Genomic DNA, 24694 nt, shown 5'->3' on the forward strand with positions numbered 1-24694 from the left:
GCAAATATGGAAATGGGCAAGTCAACAAATTTTAAACCTGGCAAAGGAACACGTTCCAGGTGTATGCAATGTTATTGCAGATTTCCTGAGCAGGACAAGCTCTGTCAGCCACGAGTGGGAACTGCACCAACCAACTCTGTATCTCCTCTTTCATCGGTGGAGCAACCCAAATTTGCATCTGTTTGCGACCAACAAGAACCGCAAATGCCAGTACTTCACTAGTTGGCAACCCCTCCGGTATCGTGGGGGAATGCGTTTTTGATAGAAAGGTCCAAGAGACATGCCTACGCTATTCCTCCGATTTCTCTAATCCCAAGGGTAATCGGAAAACTGAAGAAGGAACCGGTCAGATCCTGCTCATAGCATCCAGTTGGCCCCGCCAGTTCTGGTTTACAGAACTCCTCCTTCTCTCCGAGTGTGAACCCCTTCAGTTACACCAATACCAAACCTTTTCACAATGAATCAGGGCCAGAACCATCATCAAGATCCAACATCTCTTCGATTATCGGCTTGGCTCCTGAACACTATGAATTTTCCAGGTTAGCCATCTTGTCTGATTGCCGCAAGGCCTCGCTGATGTAAGAGCATAGTACACAACTGAGACATAGAAGATCACATGGAAAAGATCCAATGTGCATCTTATTCAGTCACCCCCAGAACAAATACTTCCATATCTCCTTCATTTAGCAAGATCCAGTCTCTCTCATTGTTCTATAAAGCTCCATCTCGCCTCAATATCTAGATTTAGACGAAATATTCGTGCACCGTCACTCTGCTCCTCAAGAATCATAAAACTGTTTCTTAAAGGATTATTCAGAATATTTTCGCCAGTAAAGCTACCTCGACCGCCTTTGCATCACAACATTGTGTTAGCTCAATTAATGAAAAAACATTCAAGCCCATTCATAGGGCTGAACTATACTACATCTTGTGGAAGACATTTGACATCTCTTCTCCTAGCACTTACATCAGCCAGACGAGTAAGCGAGATACAATATTTCACTGTTAAACAACCTTTCCTTTGGACTTTCATCTTAATGAGCCAGTCTTTTTAAAAACCTTTTTTCCAAATCTGCAAACACCAGCAGAGAGTTCCTTAAAATCCCCGGATCTGAAAAGATGCATCAAGTTCTATTTGCATAAGACTGTAAGCATAAACCAGGCAGAGCAACTCTTTGTAGCATATGGCAACATCAGAAAAGGTTACCCTGTTACTAAACAGACTATAGCATGATGAATATCATTGGCCATACCGTTTTGCCCCCAGCAAGCGATATATATATATATATATATATATATATAATTCCAATGCCGGAGAATATCTTTTTTAGATTCACATGTGACCCACCCTCCTCCCGATAGAGGCTCCCCAGAGGATTTGGTTAAACTCGACATATATCATTCTCACTTGCGCTAGGAAATCTCAGTGCCTGGAGCCTCTGTAGTGAGGGTTCCAAAGGGTGCTGTCGCCTTATTGACTGATTTTTGGACCAAGGACGAGCTATTAAAGTGAGTGTTATTTCTCCATTAATTTCAATTTTAAAGTCATTACTTTTCTGCTTTATATGTACTGTGGGAAGCATGTGAATCTATCAAAGATACCAATACTGGAAACCCACAGTTAGAGGTAAGTAACTTATTTTCTTCAGGGCTGCCCCTAAATACTAGATTTAAATGCGTTACAGGGGTGTGCAGATTGTCCCTTCCCTGGGGTGTCTGCACCCCCTAGTATGCCACCCTCCAGTGGAAGGGGGGCTTAGGCATCTTACTGATTGGAGGGATCCCCCATCTCCAAGATGGCGGGGACTGAGAGGTGGTCTTCACTTCACCTCCCCCACCTGAGGGGAGGGGTTGGCAACGGTGGGCACACATCTTTTCCTGGCTAGGTTTTTCCGCCTGTTCTTGCGCCCTAAATGGGGCCCAGAAACGGTGGGAGCCAGTTGTGATAGCAGCAAAAGGCTGTGGGTGGCTAACAAAGGCGGCAGGTTTTTGAAGCTCCCTCTTTGAGGATCCTGCCCATCTTAGGGGAGGCAGCACGACACCTCTGCCCAGGATGTGCTTTGTTTCCACACCAAGAGAGCATAGGCTCTCTATGCAGGGTCCAGAAATATGTGTTCGAGGCATATGAGCTGCAGATTGTACACTTAGCATAGATCGCCATCTGGTGTTGGGCCCGGATGTTTGCAGTTTGTTTTTGTTCTTTGGACAGTCTTTGGAAGTCACGAGTTCGGTGACTCCTCCTTCGGTCCGTACTGCGCATGGGCTTCGGCTCCATCCTCAGATTGTTTTTTTCCGCCATCGGGCTCGGATGTGATACTTCGTGCTCCGGCTTCGAACTTCTACGGTTCCAGCCTCGACGGAAAATCCTCGTTCTTCGAGTTTCTTCATCTATCTTCATCTCTCGAAGCGGCACTTTTCTCCATTCCGCACATCGGCACCGGCCTTCGGGCCCTCCTCGACTCCGGTCCCGGCCGATGGAAAGGACTCCGTTCAAAAAGTGCCCAAAATGTGGGTCTAAATTTTCCCACACCGACCTCCATCAGGTGTGTAACCTTTGCCTCTCTCCAGAACACGAGGCTAGAGACTGCCCCGCCTGTAAGTCTTTTCGATCAAAAAAGACCATCCGGGATCGAAGAGCTCGACGCACCATGGCGCACTCATCGACCGCAGCTCCACCGGACATCTTCGGAGACGACACTGGTGCTTTGGGGTGCATCAACACACCGAGCAGGAGGAAGGCTTCGTCAGCGCTTCCGAGGCCGACAACTCCGACGTGGAGGACATCACACCGGCGCAGCGGGTCGTGAGTACTGTACCCCCTCCCACCCCCGCGCCACAAACCAAAGAGACTCAGGTTACACCCTCGCCTGCAGGCCTGGGTAAGACCAAGCACACAGCTTCTATCACCCCACCTTCGGGCCCGGTGTCGAAGCCTCAGAAGTCTCACGGCAGCTTGGGCTCGAGCCAGCCGACGCCTGGTGCCGATAAACACCGTCCGGCACCGAAGAAAGTGACACCCAGTTCGACTCCGAAGCCACCGGTGCCGAAGCCTTGACTCTCGGTGCCGACAAAACACAAACACAAATCCCTCGGCACCGACGCTCCGGCGCCGAAAACTACTTCGACGCCAAAAAAACCGGAGGTTCCAAAAAGGCATGGCGCAGAGAAACCATCAAAATCCTCGGCTCCGAAAACATCGGCGCCAGCGGACGATTCGGTGCCACTGGACCTCTTTACACCAGATCCTTTGCAAAAGACCTTATTTAAGGATCCAAAGACTGGGCTATTGACTTTAGTTGTTAAGAAAAGACGTCTTGACACACCGGCTCCTCCTCCACCGCCCAAGCGGAAGGACTCTGCTACTTCTCCTCTCAGAGTGCCCTCCCCACTACCTCCTCCTCCACCCCCTCCCTCTCCCAGGTCTCTGCCACCCTTGCCTCATCATTCCCCGACCCCGTCCCCGTCCCCAGATCCTGATTACGGGGATCCAGATTATGACCCGGCGGACGCCCCAATGGACCCCACTCCACCGGGGACCCCAGACCCATGGGAAGACTACCAAAACCCTGACATACCGGATGTGCCTCAGGACGACCTATACCCATCCAGGCCGTCTCCCCCAGAGGACTCCTTAGGGTTTCACCACTTAGTGCAGAGAGCAGCACACTACCATGGGGTGGAAATGCATAGTGAACCAGTGGAAGATGACTTCTTACTGGATACTTTTGACATTCAGGATAAGTCCACAGCTATCTTGCCCATGCTTAAAGGTGTCACCAAGCATGCTGCAGAGGTGTTCAAAGACCCTGTCTGGGCCAGGGTATTGAACCCTAGAATAGAAAAAAAGTATAAGGCGGCACCCACAGACCCTACATACATTAAGGGCCCTGCTCCCTTAGATTCCCTAGTTATGTCCACAGCTAGAAAGCGAGCTAACTCCCAGTCCTCAGGAGAGGCCCCACCGCCAGATAAGGAATCCAAACTCCTAGACGCGTCTGGCAAACGCACCGCCTCGCAAGCCGCAAACATCTGGCGCATTGCGAATACACAAGCGCTGCTTGCGCGCTATGACAGAGCACACTACGATGAGCTTGAGGCTCTTATACAGCACCTCCCAGAAAAACACAAACGCAAAGCTCATGACCTGATACAGGAGGGTAAGCTAATTACTAACACCTCCATTAAATGTGCCCTCGATGCAGCCGACACTGCTTCTAGAGCCATAAATACTAGTGTCCTGCTTCGTCGTCATGCCTGGCTCAGGATCTCAGGGTTCAAGCCTGAAGTCCAGGCATCCATATTAAATCACCCCTTTGACCAACAAAATCTCTTCGGGCCAAAGGCAGACAGCATTTATCACTGTTCAGAGTGCCCGCTATTAAAGCCTTTATGGAAGGCCTTAAACGAGTAATTCCTCCCAGGGCACCACCTTCCCCTGTATGGAATCTAAATGTAGTTCTTACAAGGCTAATGGGTCCGCCTTTCGAACCAATGCATAAATGTGAGCTACAGTTCCTTACCTGGAAAACAGCTTTCCTCGTAGCTATCACTTCCCTTAGAAGGGTTGGTGAAATACAAGCGTTCACTATACAGGAACCCTTCTTACAAATACATCACAGTAAAGTGATACTTCGTACAAATCCAAAGTTTCTACCCAAGGTCATTTCCCCCTTCCATCTCAATCAGTCGGTGGAATTACCTGTCTTTTTCTCGCAACCTCAATCTGTTGCAGAAAGGGCTCTACACACACTTGATGTTAAGAGGGCCTTACTGTACTACATACAGAGAACACAACCTTTCAGGAAAACTAAACAATTGTTTGTTTCCTTCTCTCCACCACATAAAGGCAACCCCATCTCTAAATCAGGGATAGCTAGGTGGATTGTAAAGTGCATACAAATTTGCTATCAAAAGGCAAAAAGAACATTATCTGTTCCACCTAAAGCCCACTCTACTAGAAAGTTAGGGGCTTCTATGGCTTTTCTAGGGAACATACCCTTAGATGACATCTGCAAAGCAGCCACATGGTCAACACCGCACACCTTCACAAAACATTGCTGCGTAGACGTGCATTCCAAGCAACAAGCTAGTGTGGGCCAGGCTGTACTAAAGACACTTTTTCAAACCGCTGCAACGGATACCGGTGGTCGCCGCTAAGGTTGGGTACTGCTATATAATCTATGCTAAGTGTACAATCTGCAGCTCATATGCCTCGAACGGAATATGCTACTTACCAGTATGCATCTGTTCTTGGCATGTAGAAGGAGGAGTCACCGAACTCGTGACTTCCAAAGACTGTCCAAAGAACAAAAACAAACTGCAAACATCCGGGCCCAACACCAGATGGCGATCTATGCTAAGTGTACAACTCTGCAGCTCTACATGCCAAGAACAGATGCATACTGGTAAGTAGCATATTCCTTGTTGGTAGCAGATGGTTGGGAGCCAGTCAGGAACCATACCAGGGTTGGTCGTTTTTCAGGGTGCATCTCTAAGATGCCCTTTAAGTGCATTTTTAATTAAATCCCACACTACCCTCAGACTTGATTTAATGTGCTGGTAAGTTTTATACCAACCTTCCCAGACTTGAGTAAAGCCATCATGGAGCTGTGGACTTCGTGTTCACAAACTCCCAGCCCATGCATTCACAATGGCTTCACTACACTTAGAATGTCTGCGAATGGCACAGACACTGTGGGGGCATATTGCTCTTGCAGCTATGCCCTCACCTGAGTATGGTTCACCCTGATTTTAAGACTGTAAGGCCTGCCAGAGAGGTGACTTAGCCATGCCAATGCAGTTTTGGTGGGCATGGCACCCAGGGATGTGTGCCATGTTGAATCTTTAGTTTGGTTTGCACCAAAGCAACCAGTCTGCATTGGCAGGGTGGGGTTGTTAAGGTGAGGGGTCTCTGAGGGTAGCGTAATACATCCTGCAGCCCTCAGTGTCCCTCTCTGATTACAAGGCCCTTGCTAACAGGGGTACCTTTTACAAGGGACTTACAGGTGGCCCAGAGGTGTGCCAAATGTGTGTACAAAGGTACAGTTTTAGGAAAGAACACAGTTGCTGGGGCCTAGTTAGCAGGATCCCAGTACACACTCAGTCACGTTAGCATCTGGTAAAAGGTTAGGGGGTCACCATTCAAAAAGGGGCACTTTCCTACACCTTGCATCAGGCCTTGGGGTTTTTTATGAAGGTCATATTGGTGGATGAGGCCCATCTTAAGCGGTTGGGGATACATTTGTTTCTGTATCTTGATGACTGGCTGTGGAATAAGGATAATACCATTGCACTTCAACTTGATTTTTCTATCAGTGAGTCCAAATTCCACAGTCAACATGCTCAGAGGCTATCCTTTATTGGGGCTATTTTGTACACTGTTGTTCTGAAAGCCTGTTTGCCCTCGCAGCGAGTTCGGAACATCCAGGCTATTATCCTGATTTCTTTTGGGCAAAATTATTCCAACTTTGACAGTTTTGAGAGTGCCAGGTGTTAGAATCCGTATTTCCATAGCTGCCCAGAGCTCTGTGGCATTTGCAGGCCTTTAATTGGAAGCAAAATGTGTTTGTTTCTCTGCATTAGAACAAATTGCCATCAGGACATTTGGAAACTCTTACACTTATTAACGTGGGTTACTCCACTCCATTACCTTCCCAGGCTGCATAGAAACAATTCACTTTCCCTTGGCAGGCCGTTTACTTGTTACTGAAGGATGTATGCTTTCAATAGAATTCACTAATTTATAAAATAACATGATTATCATTTAATACAATTAGACTTCAAGTGCCTCGAACTTTATATATGCATATCAGTCACCAGTTTTGTACCACGATTTGTTTTGCAATAAATTCTTGTAAGTGTTTAAACAAACCGACAAATAATTTATCAATAAAGACTAGAGAATTATGTTGTCTTATTTTTAACTTTTGATGATGTGTTCCATTTAGAGAGACACACTGGATGCAGATATCCATATCGATACAGAAGACCAAGGAATGTATAAATTCATGTCGTCACAGCACCTTTTCAAGTTACTGGACTGCTTGCAAGAATCACATTCATTTGCAAAAGCCTTTAACTCTAATAGTGAACAGCGAACCGCACTATGGAGAGCAGGTACTCCATCAACATTGTGATTGACACTAAAGTGACTACAACTTTATTAGAAATGCATGGGGCAGGTGCTGTGGATATGGGGGATCTCTGTAAGAGAGCAGTTATTTTTATAGTCTGTGTCCCTGCTTGTAAGGAAATGATCAATTTTTTTTAAAGATGTTTTATTCAGTATTTTCTTGCAATACATTAACAATTGGAACACCAGCATTATGTCATTCAGTACTGCTATTTTTAAAAGTCAGGCTCTGTGGTGTTGCACAGTAGCAAATTCATATGGTCCTAATCAGATTTGTTCATTGTTGGGAAATTGTCACGTAAGATGCATGCTACATACTACCTGTGCTCTCCAGATTAATGATTTACATAATTAAACATCACTTTAAGTGATAGATGCATAACCTACATTTCTTTAACATACTTTTTGAGGAGCCCCATCTGTAGGTGTTCCTCAGGGGCTGTTGTGGCTCAAAGAATTTCAGAACAGGCCTCAGCCATTTGAGCATTTTCATAATTGTTTAAGGCCCCACTCTTGGCAAAGACAGGCTAGAAGGGTATTTCATAGTATTATGGCTCCAGTGGCAAGGAGGTAGTATCTTTTAAAACCAAAAAGTAGTAAGAAGTGATTTTGGCAGCAGGGGTTTTAGTGTGGGTGCAGGGATGCACCAGTGAACCAAGATGAGCACCTTTAAAGAGTTATTTGCCAATGGTTCTTCTTTCTATAGATTTTTCATTTTAAGAGTCCCCAAGAAATGGAACTGAATCACTGAGGTTGTGCTAGGAAGTGGCTCAGTAACAGCACAAAGACCTACATTGTCTCAGTATTATCACTCCAGGTAAATTATTTTTCACAATCTAAGTGCCATGTCACTTCAAAAGCCGTCGACATTGAAACCTGGTTGGACATGAGAAGCCATATATGGGAGGGACTCTTACAGATATCAAATAAAGCACAAAATATGCAGGCAGCAAAGAGACACATCTTCATCTTCACATCATAGATTAGGATAAGGCGAGCATTTGCGCTGATCAAGACCACAAAAAAAACGAGTACTCATTTTTACACTATTCTCATCTTACAAAAAGCTCAGATCCGAGGTACCTTTTCTTGCAATCTTTTTTGATTGTGCACATCCTCTGCCTTGTGGACCTGCTTTTGCCCCTCTGGCACCTTGGGCTACTAAAGTCTGTGTTGTCGCCACATGAGCTGCTTTGGCTTGAGCCAGGCCTCTGCTCTTCTCATCAGTGCTGTTCCTGGAGCTGTATCTGCCCCCTTCAAGATACAAAAACCTCTCACTGGAGGGTCAGCACTTTGTAAGGCATGGGTTGCAGCAATGTCATCACCAACATTTGCCCTAATGACATTGCTGCTCTGGACTTCCTCGTCCCTTCAGTCACAGACCACATTTGAAAATTGCCTAAATCGCTAGCAAATAGCTAAAAAGGAACACAAACTTAAGAAATATTTAATGTCTAAAGCCCTATTTGGGATTGGTCTTTAATAATATTGATTTCTCCAAATCTGATCAGAAATATTGTAAGGATGAGGAGATATAAACATATCATTTGCTCCTTAATGTGAGCTCTGATACAGGGTATGTTAACCTGAAACTTGTGTGGGGTTGATAACTCTATAAGCTGGTCCATCAGCAAGATTCTGTTGCCGTAACTGAGGAATTGTACTACATTATGCAAGTCTGCAGGAAGGTCCAGAAAGTTACATCTTCTGTTCTTGGAAAAGAAGTGTCCTCAAAATCATGACTCATTTGGAACAGATATCGAAACACTTGCATTTCAGTGAGTCCATGTGGAAACAAATTCTGGCTGCCAATGAAACACTAATTTGGCTCTTGCTGTTCAAAGACGGGCTATAAGACAGTATATTCTTCGAAATTCCTTTCTGAAACTGTGCTGCCCTTTCATATGTCTCTGAAAGCCCTTTATGTTTTTGCCAAGTAAGCTTGACAGTTATGCAAGTACACAGGAGGTGATTCCTTTGTTTACATAGTAGTTTATTTCGGAGCTGTGCTATGATGTCCGTGGCACTCCGTGTAGCCCCTTTGAGTAAGAGTGGCAACTGCCCTGTCAACCTAGGCTATGTCATGACTCATGGTTGGGCAGTGTTATTATAGTCCGGGTAATACACCTTTTTACCTATACCCTGTGGTGAGACTGCCTACAGGCTCTCCCATGCAAATAAAAAAACATCCATTCCTCATAACTGTAGTCTTGCGCCTTGACCACAGTTGGCACATGTATTAATGATCCCTATAGTATGTTGGTTTCCTTGTCTGTATTGGCACTGGTGCATTCTGCAATCCATTGAACTCCCCACTTGTGTGCTGCACAAGTTGGTGGTCTCCTTTATGCTGGGCTGATGGCCACTTGGGCTAGCCCAGCCTGCTCCTACATGCAACTCTAATACCTGCACCATAGCCTGTGAACTTAGTGGTTGGGGAGAAATCCTGCCAATTTTCTCTGTCTTAGTCCTCGTTTCTGTTGCCCGAGTGAGACTTCCACCCTCTCTCCCCACTTTTCCTGTGTTGTGGTCATTTCCTCTGGCAGCGGCCCTCCAGAGGGAGGCCAATACACATCAGCCTAAGTTGGTTTTGGTCAGGGCAACAGGTCTGTGAACTTGGCCACGAACAGTCAAGGAAAAATGTTGTCCTAGGATTGGAGAAATCTTTGGAGTTTGAACATCGCAGATCCATCTGCTCTGTTTACTTGTGGTAGCCTGCCTTGGGGAATGAGGTTGATTCTGCTTTGTCCCCGACTCATGCTATGTCTGTCTGGCTCCCCTACCTACCTTTTGCCTACACAGAGCAACCAGAAGATTATTAGGCTTCATACACTTGCCTTGGGTTTTTGTCCCACAGACAAGAGAAGATGATGCCAGAACTGTTCGAACTATTATTCCAGTCCTTGGGTTTCTGGAGTGCTCAAAGGTGTGATCTTTGTTACTCTAATCTGTCCAGTAGCAACTAGCGACTGCTGTGGGCGATGCTAGGCTCCTTGATTACCCTGCAACACATCAATCTGTACTGTGATGTTAGAAATCAAAACAGAGACACCTGAATATTTGGGCAACTTCTTTTGGATAAATAGTGGGACTTGGCAAACAGGTTTTCTGTCTGTCCTCATCTTAAGCCAGAGGGACTACTTGGTGATTAAATGGTCTCTCGAATTAAGTAGACCTGGTTCTGACCCACAGTAGTCTTTAGTGGTCAGCAGCTTTCACCTTCGGAATATCTCCAAAGATTCCTGTGGGTAATAATCTTGCTGTGTGGTGGAATCAGCGATTCTCCAGATTAAGTGATAATAGAATCTGAATTTCATTAAAGACACAGGGGCTAACATTATGCAGCCCTTCAAAGTATTATACATCACAATAAAACCTTCCAGAATAGAACAGGCAGCACACATAGGAAGTCTATGCAGTGAGTATTCTGCCTCTTTTTTGTATGTTTGAAAAGCTTTATTGAAGAAAATTGTTAACAAAGAAAGATATCAGCAAATCCTAAAACAAGGCTAAATATAATATGAACCATTGACAGTGCTAATATCAAATATTAAAAAGACAAAAAGCATTTTATGAGGATTTTAAAGATAAAAGAAAGGGGAAAAAGGAAGGAGAAAAGGGGGAGGGAAAAAGAAATAACAGAGCAAAATATGAACCTTAGAAATGAAAAAAGTACGGCATATAAACAAATAGTATAAATAAGTAGTACAAAATGATCAGCATAAAAAAGAAATAACATAAGGAACCTGTATAAAATGACAAAGAGGAGAGAGTCGGAGACCATCAAGGAGGTTTGAAATTTTCTGAGTTGATACGTGGAAATTTGCTCAGAGACAATCGATCTAGGTATGAAGTGAGAGGCAACCAGAAAACATCAGTATTACGAATAGGTTTGCAGGAAGAGGCGAAGGCAACATCCAGTCTGTGAAAGTGACATAAAGAGTTCCACCAACCTTGCACTGAAAGATTAGTGAGGGACTTCCAATTAGTAGAAATGTGCTGGAATGCGAGAGCAAGCATGAGATCGAAAAGGCCATGTGAGTGTGAAGGAAGGTCTAAAGAATCAGAAAGGCTACCTAAAAAGAGAAGAGTTATAGAATAAGGAACAGAAAGTGTAAAGATTCGAGAAAAGTATAGCCAAATTTTCCTCCAGAATGCAGAAACAGCAGAACAGAAAAAGAAGAGCTGAAGAAGATCAGCATTAGGGGTACTACATGTCCAACACTTAGAATCAGAAGAGGGGAGGAAACGTGACAGAGAAAGAGGAGAAAGATAGAGCTTGTGATATAAATAAAATAAAGATTGAGTAAGAGAAGCTGAGCGGGAAATTTTTAAAGATCTGGACCAAAGCTCATCCCAAAGAGCAACAGACCAAGTACATCCGAAGTCCGATTCCCAGGAAAGTTCCAATTTAGTCTTAGTACGGTCTGGATTGGGAGAGGAGAAAAATTTATAGATAAGAGACGCTTTAGGGAATTTAATAAGAAGTTCGAGAAGAGGAGATTGTGGGATAGGTGATGATGAAGAAGGAAGAGAATAATAACGGTCAAGAATAATTGTCATGAGAGTAGCAAATTTCTGCAGAAAAGATCGAGGACAATGAAATAAGGATTGGAAGTGGGGGAAGGAGCAAGGAACCAGTCCATTAAAGAGTTGATTAATCCAAATAATACCCTTTAATCTCCAAGATTTCCAGAATATAGGTCTATTATTCATAAGGACAAGCGAGTTATACCTGATAGGGGTGCTTAAAAAGGATTCACGCGTAATGGCAGTAGGAGAAACCAGAGGTCTTAAAAGCGAAGAAGTGCTTGAATAAAGGAAGTGAGGTATAGGGAGTCTTAGTAGAGAAACGAACAGCTTCATCGAAGGAGAAGGGTAATAGTAATGTTTGTTCAATAAGGAGCCAAAGAGGAGTGAAAGGGGAGAGGTTTGATGAAAGCCATCTCGAGGCCTGGCGTAACGAGAAGGATTTATGGTAAAGACGAAAATCTGGAAAGTTAACTCCACCATTAGCTTTGGACTTTCGAAGGGCTGCAAGAGAAATTCTGGATTTCTTGTTCTTCCAGAGAAATATCGAAAGGGAGGAGTCAATACGTTTAAAATAAATTGAGGGAACGTGGACGGGTAACATAGAGAAAATATATATTAGAATGGGGGCTATCATCATTTTTATGGAGTCCAAACGACCCCACCAGGACAGAAAGAGGGGGTTCCAGGTAAGAAAAGATTTATCAATTCGGGACAAAACTGCAGACATATTTAATTTAACTGAAGAAGAGATAGAGTTAGAGAACCAAATACCTAGATACTTGATCTTAGAACTATTCCAGGCAAAACCAGTAGAAGAGAAAAAAATTCGGGAAACAGGTTTTTGTGAGAGGAAGGATTTCAGTCTTATCTGAATTAATCTTATAACCTGACACCAATGAAAACGAATCGAATTCAGATAATAAGGGGGGAATAGAGACTTCTGGATCGGAAATAAATAAGAGAATATCGTCTGCGTATGCAGAAAGTTTCAATTGACTCTTACCATAAGGAAAACCAAAAATGGAGTTATTGTTACGAATGGAGGACAAAAAGGGTTCCAGCGCTAGAATAAAAAGAAGAGGGGATAAAGGACAGCCTTGACGAACGCCACGTTGAAGAGCAAAGGATGAGGAAACCTGACCATTCACAAGCACCGAAGCCTTGGGTGCAGAGTATAACAGGGAGATAAGGGAAATGAAATTGGGACCAAAGCCATGCCAACGTAATGAAGCAAACAAAAAAGACCAATCTACTCTATCAAAAGCTTTTTCTGCGTCTACTGAAATAGCAGCTAAAGGGATAGAAAGAGATGGAGCATTATTCAAAACATTAAGAAAAAGGCGAGAGTTATCGGAGGTAAGTCTACCTTTAACAAAGCCACATTGTTCCTTACCAATGAGATGAGGCATCAAGGGGTCTAAACGTAACGCAAGTAGCTTAGCAAATAATTTATAGTCCACATTGACCAAAGAAATCGTACGATAATTTTTACAGAATTGGGGGTCACGACCATCCTTAGGGATAAAACAAATGGTAGCGTCTTGAAAAGTACCTTCCGCCTTGCCAGATAAGTAGAATGATTGAAAAAGTTGTAAAAGCTTGGGAAGTAAGAGATCAGAGAAGTGTAAATAAAATTCTACAGGGAAACCATCAGGGCCGGGCGTTTTGCCCTTAGTGAGAGAATCCAAAGCCATGGAAAGTTCATGTAAGGAAAGCTCAAGTTCAAGGTCCGAAAAATTGAGATGAGAGAAAGAGGGTTTAGGGAGTCTCTCAAAATAGGACTGAATAAGCGAAGGAGTTGGAGGAGATTCTGGAGTATAAAGATGCTGATAAAACATCTGAAATTGATCGAGTATTTCCTTATCTTTGTGCAGGAGAATATTGTCAGAGGAGTAAATAGAATCTATAAGAGTGCGCTCCTTACGTGATTTAAGATAATTAGCTAACAATTTCCCTGACTTGTTACGACCCCCATAGTAACGAGCACTACTACGAAGAAGTATCGAAGACGCATTATCAGTAGTAGATTTATTGAACTCCAACTTTGCTCTTAAAAGGTCTGGTGAGATAAATTTATCTGAGGAAGTATAAAATTTATGTTCCAAAGATTTAATGTGAGCCAATGAGACCTTCCGTTTCTGGAGATATTGTTTCTTTTTCTTAGAAACAAAATCAATAATAAATCCTCTTGCCGTGGCCTTAAAGGAGTCCCAGAGGATATAGGGAGGAGTAGAAGGATCACAATTAAGCAAAAAGAAATCCCTGGTAAAGGAGCGAAAGGAGGAAGAAAAGTTAGTATCAGTAAGAAGGGAACCATTGAAGCGCCAACGTGAAGACTTGGGACGTGGAGGAAGCAAATCAAGAACCGTAACAACAGGGGCATGGTCCGATATTACCATAGGCTCAATAGAGGAAGACAATAAGTTCTGAGACAAAGATTGAGAGAGAAAAATGTATTCAAGACGAGAAAAAGAGGAATGAGGAGGAGAGAAGAAGGAATAGTCCAAAGTATCAGGATGGGATAGTCGCCAAGAGTCAATAAAGCGAGATTGTGAAATAGTGTCAAGAAATTGTTTGAGTCTTGTGGGGAATGAAGCGAACTGTGGATTTACGATCAAGGACAGGATCAACAATCTGGTTGCAACCTCCACCTAGTATAAAAAGATCATCCCTATGTTGAATACATTTTTTCGTAATAAGAGGCCAAAAAAAGCAATCAGGTTGTGTAGAGCCATAAACATTAAAAACAGTTAAAGGAACAGCATTAATTAGTAACTTTGCTAGTATCCACCTACCATCAGTATCATTTTCTTGAGACAATACTTTACATTGTAATTTCTTGTGACATAAAATAACAACGCCATTCTTTTTATCAGTGGAAGGAGAAAATAAGACTGTACCTACCCAACTCCTCTTTAATTTAAGGGATTCACTTTCGGTGAGGTGGGTTTCTTGTAAAAGAACTATGTCAGGGTCATAGGAAGCTAAATGGGAAAGGACTCTCTGCCGTTTAATAGGATGAATAAAACCCTTTACATTCCAGGAAACAACCTTGAATTTTCAAATAGTAAAATATTGATAGGAGCAAAAAGTACAATAGTAGAAACATGAGAGAAAACGCCAAAAAATAAGACATCAAAGAATGAAACAAGTAACATCAGAACATCAGAACAAAAAAAGAAGGATGAAGTAGAGAAGAAAAAAAGAAAGAAAAAAGAAGAAAGGACAGAATTAAATAATAAGTGGAGCAAAGGGGAAAGGAAAAGAGGGGAAAGGTAAGAAGAGAAGAAAACAAGAAAAGACAGTACAAATCCATAAAGGACGACTGAATATAACATACCTGAAGGGGACATGAAGAGGATATTGGGGTAATGGAGAGACGCAACAAGATGGACCGCACGGAGCCAGGAAACCAGACCGCACCAGGACTGAACAAGAAGAGGGCAACCATAAAAGAGGAAGGAGGTCACACCAGTCAATCTGGGTAAGAAAAAGAAAAACATATAAGAAACACATAGAGTGAAGGAGAAGAATGAGAAAGCAAATTATCAAACGGGTGGAAGATAAAGAAAGAGCGGAGTAAAGATAGAGCAATTAAAGAAAGACAAACAGTAGGAGTAGAAATGGGTAGTGAAGAGAACCATAGAAGACATTGCTAAAATGAAACAAAAAACGAGCCAACAATATAATAAACAAAGCAGTGTGAAAACATTATCTGGGAAAACCTGCAAGAAAGAAGAAAATTAAACAGTCAACCAGGAGTGGAAGTAGACATATCCATGCCGGCGTTGGACTGAATAAGAATAAAATTTTTCAATTCAGCAGGATCTTGAAAAGTCCAAGTTTGATTCTGATGGGTGACTTTGAAAGTGCAAGGATGGAACAAGCCGTATCTGGCACCAAGAGAGCGAAGAGGGGCACGCAGGTTCAAAAATTCTTTCCGTCTAGCTGCCGTCGCATTAGAAACATCCTGAGAAAGAAATACTCTCTGGCCCAACCAAGACACCTGGCGTTTGGATCTAGCCGCAGAAAGGACTAGAAGTAGGTCCGTGAACTTCAAAAAAAGAATGATGACTCCTCGAGGTTTAGTTGAGGCTGATGTACGAGGACCAAGTCTATGAGCCCTTTGGATGCTGAGAGAGGTGGTAGCTGGCATATCCAGAAGTTTCAGGAGGAAAGAGGAGAAGAACGAGACAGGGTCATCACCTTCCAAAGATTCCGGCAAACCATAAACGCGCAAATTATTCCTCCTATTTCTATTTTCTAAGTCCTCGGTGTGTTGTTTAAGGGCAAGAACAGATTTTTCTAGAGAGGAAATACGTTGAGAGTGGACTGGAATCTCAGAGACCTGTTGCTCTATGGAAGACACTCTATTGTCCATAGTTGACCACTTCGCTTCAAAAAGCTGCATCTTATTATTGGTTTCCTCAACAAACGGACGCAAAGCCCGTATCTCCTCCAAAAGTAACTCCATGGCGAAAGGAGACGACGGTTTATCCGGAGGGGGAGAGTCTTGCTTCAAGCGCTTGGATGACGCAGTGGAAGGAGAAGACTTATTTGAAGTTGGCTGTGGCAAGGAGGGGCGAATAGGGGCTGCTGCCGCCATTTGATCTGTGGTAGAGGAAGCAGTTGTTGAGGAGGATGAAGAAGGCGCTGTAGAAGAGCTTTTGGAGGGCACAAAAACAAACTTCGGAGTGCGTAATTTGCCCATAGATAACCTCCACACAACTCCTCCCAAATATTGTGCCTCAATGGAACGCCCAGCAGTATAACAAAGTCACTCAGAGCCGCCAGACGCCAGCTGTCCCAGACATTCTCAATACTGTGACGAAAAATAGAAACCACCAGAGGAGCTGATGTAGAAAGACGCACGACGTCAAACAGCACCTCCCCAGAACTCGACCAGCAAAAAGTATCAGGCAGTATAATGGAAACTTGGTAAAAAAGTAAACATTGCCCAAAGAAGATTAGGACTCTGTATGAGACTTGCCCTCAAAAAAGCACAGGCACAGCGACGCTAAATGGCTACCATAATGAGGACACATGTAAGCAAAACACACGTAGTAAAAATTGTCTCCTTGCACTGTTATGATGTTGATAATCCATCTTGGACCAGCTCTTAAAAGCACCAAGAGGCTTGGAGGAGAATTAGTGAGGCATGAGTATTAATATGTGGAAGTCAAGTATGCGCAGATAATATCATGCAGATATCGCGCTGCAAACAAAATGACGGCCGCTGTGAGGCACTTACGAAGCAGGACGAAAATAAAGCATTCTGAGGGAGTTGGAAGGTCGTAGCAGGCTCACCAGACGCTCGACATATTCCGAGAGCAGGAACCAGCAAAGACGAGACGAAAGGACACAAAAATCACCACACGGCAAAAGAAGATTCTCCCGGTGCGGCGGAGCTCCGTATTCAAGCGGCCATCTTGACCGGCGTCCAAGCCACGCCCCCCTATTCTGCCTCTTTTAAATGCCAAATGGAACCTCCATCAAAACTGAATGAAGAAACGAATCCTCTTGAACACAACAACGAATGATAAAGAACTCTCCATAAAATTAACGAATTACTGGGTATTTTCTAGAATGAAAAAGAAAACATTAGAATTCCAGAAAAAAGCAATTGTTAATCAGAAATAATCAAAGTTTATGCTTACTTCACAAGCTAACAAACGAATTACAAGGTAATCAAGATACAGAAAATTACAATCCCCAACAAATATTTCATTAACATTTTCAAGTACTACAAATTTCTTTGCTACATTTCTTCTAGATATTTCTTATTTTTTTTTTTATTTTCTTATGAATCCTGGTAAGCAGGGAAGGGAGGGATACTGTAAGCCTCGGTGTTTTTAATGAGATTCTGATTCGCACCATCCCAGTTGCAGCGGTGCGGGGTAGGTCTACCACTGGGCTTCTAATTGGAGCAGACACAACACTACATGTGTCTAGTATCCCGCTGTAACTGATAAGGCGCGATCTTACAAACATTAGGTTAGTCTCTATACCTGCGGGTACCGTTCCCTTAGGTACACGACGTGGTAAGTCGTTTTTCAACTCGCCGTTAGGTGTAGATAGTTTTTCTTTTCTTTTCTTTTATTTTCATTTGGTCCTGAGGAATCGCCACAGATCATTCTTGACTACCAGGCGAGAAACATGTTGACCATTTAGGAGTAGAGCGCATTTGTGACACATAAAAACCAGATAATCGCCTCTCCTTATCATTATTTTAACCAGGCTGGGATCCTTACAGAATAAAACTTATTTAGAGGATCCCCTCCCCTGTTTTATCTTGCACAACCACCATTACATCTACACGTACTAGGCCCCTTACACCCACGGCACCTAAACAGCAAGGAACTAAAGATCCCCGGTAAAGAGCCCCTTTATGGGTGCCTGTCGGGTATTGCAGTGCCGACCTGACGAGGAGCAGGCCCATATGATGAAGCATGACACCTAGCTTGCTGGGTATGCGACAGCCCTAGTTCCGAAAAGGAGGATTTCCCCCTCCTCCTTGGAGGACAACATATCCACGTGACATCATATGAACTTTCTTACTGTGTTTTTTGACCCACTGAGGAACTTCGTACTCACTTCTTGTTGTATATCGGGGGACGTACGTTGGACCTTTTCAAAAGCCCACTGTCCCTTATTGTTGATTGATTCTGATTCTCATGTCATTTAATTTGGAGAATTTGCTATTTCATTACAAGACCGGAGGCTACCATTATGCATGTTAGTAGCTTCTCAACATTACCTCAGACATGTGTTCAATTGGCTTACAATAATATCTTGCAAAAGTGGAAGAATTAGACCAATCATCCACATTCATAATCTTCTCCAGTCTGCCACCCCTGAAAAAACACTGGCTAGCCATTGCACCCTCCATAGAATGAGCTTGAAATATCAGTAAATCGACTCCGGCTTGCTGCATAATCCATTTTACCCACCTAGCAATCGTAGCTGTGGAAACCGCTTTGAAAAGTTTAACAAAGGAAGGCAAAAGTTGGTCGGGACCATCCGTTCTGAATTAACTCATTCTGGAGTCATACTCCTTCATGCAATTCACAACACAGAGCTTTTTGCAAGAATCAAAAGAAGGGGAAAATATGGAGTGGGACATAGTCTTCGTTCTTCTGGTTATCTCAAAAGTAACACCAAAGGTGTCATAAACTGTTACTTACCTCCACGGCCTTTACATCCGATACTCTTCAACAATATATCAGGTAAAGCAACGATGTTAACTTCATAGAAAGCCTTTTCAAATCTAAATATCTTTTGCCAGCCCATTGTGAAAACATCTAGAGGACTAAATTAACCTCCTAAAGAGTATTATGCCTTACTTTGGGAGGTCTCCTCAATCTGATGCTTTTAAGCACCCAACAGATCAAAACATTCTTTCCTACAGTCCTGCCGTTACCCAAACTATGCTCTGCAGAGATTGCCGATCTATAGCAGTTTATTGTCCTATAGCTAAGCCCTCTATAACACTGCTCCACAAGAAAATTAACTACCTGTACTATAGGAGCTTCCACGGTACCGAAATCCCTTTCCAGGCACCAATGAACCCATGATTTCCAAATTCCTCTGCATCTACTGTGGGTACCTGGAGCCCAGGATTCCTGCAGGAGCTCGTCCGCTCTTCCCGAAAGGCCTGACATTTCTCTAGATCTCCTGATACTCTCCAAGCAAGATGGCTCATCGTCCCCGTAAACACTAGAGGATGTAACTCTTCATCTGCGTTTTGCAGAAGATCTGGAACGGCCAGGAGATAAAAGGGAATGTTGCAAGCAATCTCCAAGATCATTGGGAACCATGCCTGTGAGATCCAAAACGGGGTTATCAGGACAATTAAGCATCTCACCTGTCTTACCTTTGGAAGAACCCTCAGAATCATAGCGAAAGGAGGGAGCATATGCATTCGTTCCCTTCAAGGTTTGAAGGAAAGCGTTCACAAGTAGAGCACCGGGATCTTGTATCCAGCTGTAATCTTTTCCTAGCTGAAACGTCGGTCTGCTCGCAAAAAGATCCAGCCATAATGACCCCCAAAACTGAGCTCGGCTCCTGAAACAATAACCATTCAGCTTCCAATCGCTGAAATCCCGTAAAAATCTTGAATTCTAATCTGCAGAAACATTCACCTTCCCAGGTAAATATTCTGCTTTGAGGTAGAGCTTGTATTCCAAGCTAAAAAGCCAGAGCTTCTTTGCTAAGTTTTACAGGTCTGAGGATCTCGTACTGCCCAATGATTTATATACGGTATTGTAGAAACAATGTCAAACTTTAATAAAACTGCTCTGCCTTGCAAACAATGTCTGAAACTAATAAGGGCATAAAGACCTGCTTTCAACGCTAGATAATTTATATGATGCACTCTCTTTGCCTTTGACCACAAGCCACCAGTATCCTGTACACCCAAGCGAGCATCCAAATATCGCCCTGCTACTCCAGGCGTCCAAGTTCTTCAACCACCAAGACAACTCTGATCTGGCCTCCTCGTCCAGACACACCTTGTCTCCATACCACAAGCCTCCCGAGGGGCCTTTGCTTTTACCCTCTGTAAGGCCTGATATTGCAGCGGGCTGAGGAAGATTGCCATAATAGATGATGACAGAAGACCAAGAAACCTGGCTAATACTCCCGCTTGAGGACAAACCTAATCTCTTTTTGAATCTAGACTATCTTCTTTAGAGGAAAAAGCAGCATCTTAAAGAGACAATTAGTTATAGATTCCTTACCTTAGAATTACCCCCAGGCATCAGACTGGATCCGGAAAGTTTTTCGTCAGCAGTACCCCTGCGCGTCAAAGGTTGCTACGGTCGGCTCCGCGTTCGTTGTTGACATCGTGGTCGCCGGGATGACGTTGCAGTAGCTACTTGGACGCTGCCCTTGCGCGCTGACGTCAGTTCTTTCTTTTTCCGTGCCAGCCAGCGCAGATCCGGAGAGAGCGGTACCTCCAGTCACTTTTTGACTGACTTGTTGACGGCTTTTGTCGACACCGTTTTTGAGCCTTCGACTCCTGGTGCACGTCAGGGTTGCATGGTTTCAAGGCTTACTGCTCCTGCAGTAGGCTGATGTCGGTGACGAATCTGCTCTGCATGTGCCTGTTTTGCCTGGAGCGCGACCACGATCCCAAGTCGTGCTCGGACTGCCGGACCATGAATCCGAAGTCTTTGCGGAAGAGGTCCAGAAAGCTTCTCGAGGCCCAGCAGTCGGCTCCGTGCCGTTCGAGGTCCCAGTCGCATGGAAGGTCGAGGGACCGGTCGCGGAGCCACCACCACCAGACTCCTCAGGTAAGTAGAAGCACAAGAAGTTGTCAAAGAAGCATCGTCGCTCTTCGACTTCTCCCTGTCGGTCGGCCGACGCGACGAGGTATGTGGATGGTGCCCCTCCCACGGCTCCGCGTGTGAAGCCCGAAGGGTCGACTCGGAGTTTTCCTCCCTTACCGGGACCCGACGCAATCCCTGCCCAGCTTTGCACCTTTTACGAAGCGATGCATGCCATCTTTGGGTAGCCCGACTCCACCGGTGCGCCTTTGGGCCCTGCAGACTCCTGCACCGCAGGGTCCCCTTGGGTCCAGGCCTGGAACCGGATCGGCGCCGGTCGACCTGATTACACCTCCCCGGTGCCAATTCCACGGCACCACTTCCACAGCTGACGCCGGTTGTGTCCCCAGCCAGTGTCAACCCTGGCCCCCACCCTGCACTGGACACGGAGCCAGACTGGCGTGGACCGACGCCAGATCCCGGCCGATGGGTACCTTTGTGCCCTAGTTCTACCCTGGTGCTCCAATGAGGCCAGATTGGCAACCGGAGGAGAGTGAGGAGGACTGGAAGAGGTCTGGAGACCCTCCAACTGACCAGTTGGAGCATGAACCGGACTGCAGAGAGGAACTGGGGGGAAGCCAGTGATCTAGATACTTCCCCAGACCTTGGCATGTTGTCTCCTCCTACCGTGGCTAAGGAGGAGGGAGTTTCTTATGCAGTGGTGTTGCGTAGGGCGGCCGAGGCTCTCAAACTCGAGCTTCTTATGGTGACAGTCAGAACTAACTTCCTGACAGAGGTGCTTCAGCCAGCAGCGAGCTCTTCGTAGCCCCTGCCGCTATTCAATGAAGCCCTAACAGACGTCCTTTTGGGCACCTGGTCCAGGCCCAACACAGGGGCTTCTGTGGATAGAATGATTGCACGACGCCACTGCCCGGCCGACCCCCACTTTCCTCTCCCAACACCCCACCCCTGAGAGCTTGGTAGTCCAAGCCTCCACATCCAAAGACGCATTCCCTAACGCACCACCTGATCGGGAATCCAAAAAGCTGGACTATCTTGGGAAGAAGATGTTTTCTTCCTCCAGCTTGGGACTGCGGTCGGTAAACACCTCGTCTGTTTGGCCATCATACCCACTCTGTGTGGGATATGGTGGCTCAGGTGCTGCCCCTTCTGTAATAAGGTTTTCTCCTTCTCTTTTACAACCTGCTGTTGTTCAGCGGCTAAGGTTAGCTCTCTTGGTGTAACTACCTGAAATGGCTGTTGACACAAATCTGTCTTGAACCCATGGACGGTTTCAAAGACCCAAGGATCCTGAGTTATAGTCTCACAGAAATGGGAAAGTGTCTTATGCGCCCCCCTACCTTTCCCAGGGAAGAAGTTAAAATTGCAGTACTCGCCATGGTGTCCGGTCAAACCTTGTTCTCTTGACCTATTTCCTCTCCCCTAGTGAGCACGTCTTCTTTGGGGATAAAAGAAGGTGGTCTGAAAGCTTCCGGCATGGAAGCTGCTTCCGAAACCTCTTTGTTCTCTAAAGTTGAAGTGGGACCTCTGTGAGCCACGGCTAGCAGAAAGTCTTCTTCTGCCTGCCCATCCAAAAACACTTGGACTGACACACTGCGCATATTACTCTGTGCCTTATCAAGAGCTGTAAACGTTGCCACATATTTACTTAATGTCCTAATCATGTCTTCCCCAAATAGGAGACCCTTTGGATTCTCTGGTGGCTCTTTTTCTGCCAGGTCACCTCTTTTTCTGCCAGGTCGCCAAGTTTTGAGCTTATTTTTATTCAGACAACCTTGCGCCTTTCCGTGTTCAGTGCAGCATTAGCGTTCCCTAAAAAGACCATAGCTCTTTGACTCTACCCCCTGAGGAGGTCCATGTTTAGAAGGAGGCCATTAGCATGTGCCTCCTCCACCATATCATTAATTCTCACCAGGGGCATGACTACATCGAGCAGGTGATCCTGGCATGACTTCAGGGATCTCTCCAGTCCCTTCCTTGGGTCCCGACCCCTTTTAAAAACAAATGTGATTAACTCTGGGTCAAGATTAGGGGTAAGGCATACCTTGTCCTGAATTACGGGCCTTGAACTTTCAGCCCTCAACACATTTCATGCCCCCTTTTCAATTAGATTCCGTATCCACCGTTTTATAAATTTAGCTATGTGGTCATGCTACCACCACTCAGCACTGCGCGGGTGCTTGATATTATTTGAGGAGAACATTTTCCCTGGGTCTTAATTTGTAGCTTTAGAGGTAGAGTGAGAATCTGACTCCAAAAAAAGGTTGTCCCCATCAAGGTCCCTTTGATCTAGGTCTCGAACATATTCATCAATAGGGCTCTTGTTAAGAGGTTCTTCCTCCCCAACATCAGAGACCTGAATGCCACTTATGGCATCTAAAAACATTGTGTTTCTTCGAACACCCTTTATTTTTGTGTCACGTAGGACACCCAGACTTTGTGAGGTGCTTAGACCTCCCAAAATCACCGAGGTGCTTGGACCTCTCATCTTTTTAGAAGGCGTTGCCCCTTTTTGAATATACTTGATCTTCCTCTTACTTCCTTTACCTATCTGAGCCGAAAGTTTACCTGAGGAGGACCCATGTTCCTCTTCACTCTCAATATCTCTTAATTCCATTACCTGATCAAGGGTCTCTCAAACAAGGGCGCATTTCACTCTGGATTACCCTTTTAATCATGTCCTCGTTTAGCATCCCCTGTGGGGTCTCAAGGATCTCTCCCTCCTGATCAGACATGATGTCCAATTCAATACAATTATAGACAAATAAATGTAAAAGTATATTAATAAACTCTAAGGAACAGTCTGAGAATCTTTCAGGCAGACTGATAAATATATGTATAGGTTCAAGGAGATCTAGCCACTCTCACAATGATGAAATGTCCTAAAGGCCGTCAGAAACTCTTCAAACTGTTGTGACAAGTCGCAGACTAACTGCACAGCTGATCGATATCGTGGGACCACTGTAATGGTCAGTGGCCGATTCCACCTGTTACAGTCTCCCCTACCGGGAACCTAGGACCTATACAAGCGTATTGCTTGAGGCCCTAAGCAAAATGGCGTTGCATAACGTGCCGGGAGACATTGCAGTATAAATCCCTCTAACGGCCATGACAAGGTGGCCTACCTCTGTTTCCCAAACCCTGTGCTGATCGGGTATCCTGAGGCAGGCGGGTCAGGTGCCGCTGGGGTTGCAGTAGCTGGCCCTCGTTCTGTGTGGCCAGTAACTCCAAACACTAAGGTGCCAGAATACTAGTGGAAGGAGCGCCATACCACCACAAGAAAGGTAAGCGCCTCTGATGATAAACAGCACTTGCCTGATCACTAACGCTGTAGCCAGAAAAGCAAACAGCGTGAACAAAACAACATTTAAAAGATATGCAGCGCTTTTGAATATAAACAGCGGTTGCCTATCCACTCATGCTCTAACAAAAACACATACCAAGAAAAAACAGTCAACCTTAAAAAAATGCAAAGGGAGGTTAATTTTCTGCAAGGAGCAGCATTTAAAAGAGGCAGAATACTCACTGCATGGACTTCGGATGTGTGCTGACTGTTCTATTCTGGAATTTTTTCTTTGGGATGTATAATACTTTCAAGTGCTGGGTGGAGTGGCATTAAAGGAATAATGCATAATGGTAGCCTCCTGTCTTGTAATGAAATTTAAGATAGCAATTATATAGGCTTTAGGTTAGCCTATTTTCAGAGTGCCTACATTTACTTAAGAGCATCTTTGGCTATCAT

The 24694-nt window shown here is 44.6% G+C and overlaps 1 protein-coding gene across 2 annotated transcripts in view; it reads left to right on the forward strand.

Moving 5' to 3' along the window:
- ARFGEF2 (ARF guanine nucleotide exchange factor 2) overlaps positions 1-24694 on the forward strand; it is a 629301-nt gene that overhangs the window by 534943 nt on the left and 69664 nt on the right. For both annotated transcript variants that reach the window (XM_085619427.1, XM_085619428.1), the window contains exon 36: positions 6948-7116. In XM_085619427.1, the coding sequence (XP_085475553.1) occupies positions 6948-7116 (169 nt within the window). The remainder of the gene's footprint in view (positions 1-6947; positions 7117-24694) is intronic.

This window comes from Triturus cristatus, chromosome 7 (genome assembly GCF_964204655.1).
Source record: "Triturus cristatus chromosome 7, aTriCri1.1, whole genome shotgun sequence".
Taxonomy (NCBI): domain Eukaryota; kingdom Metazoa; phylum Chordata; class Amphibia; order Caudata; family Salamandridae; genus Triturus; species Triturus cristatus.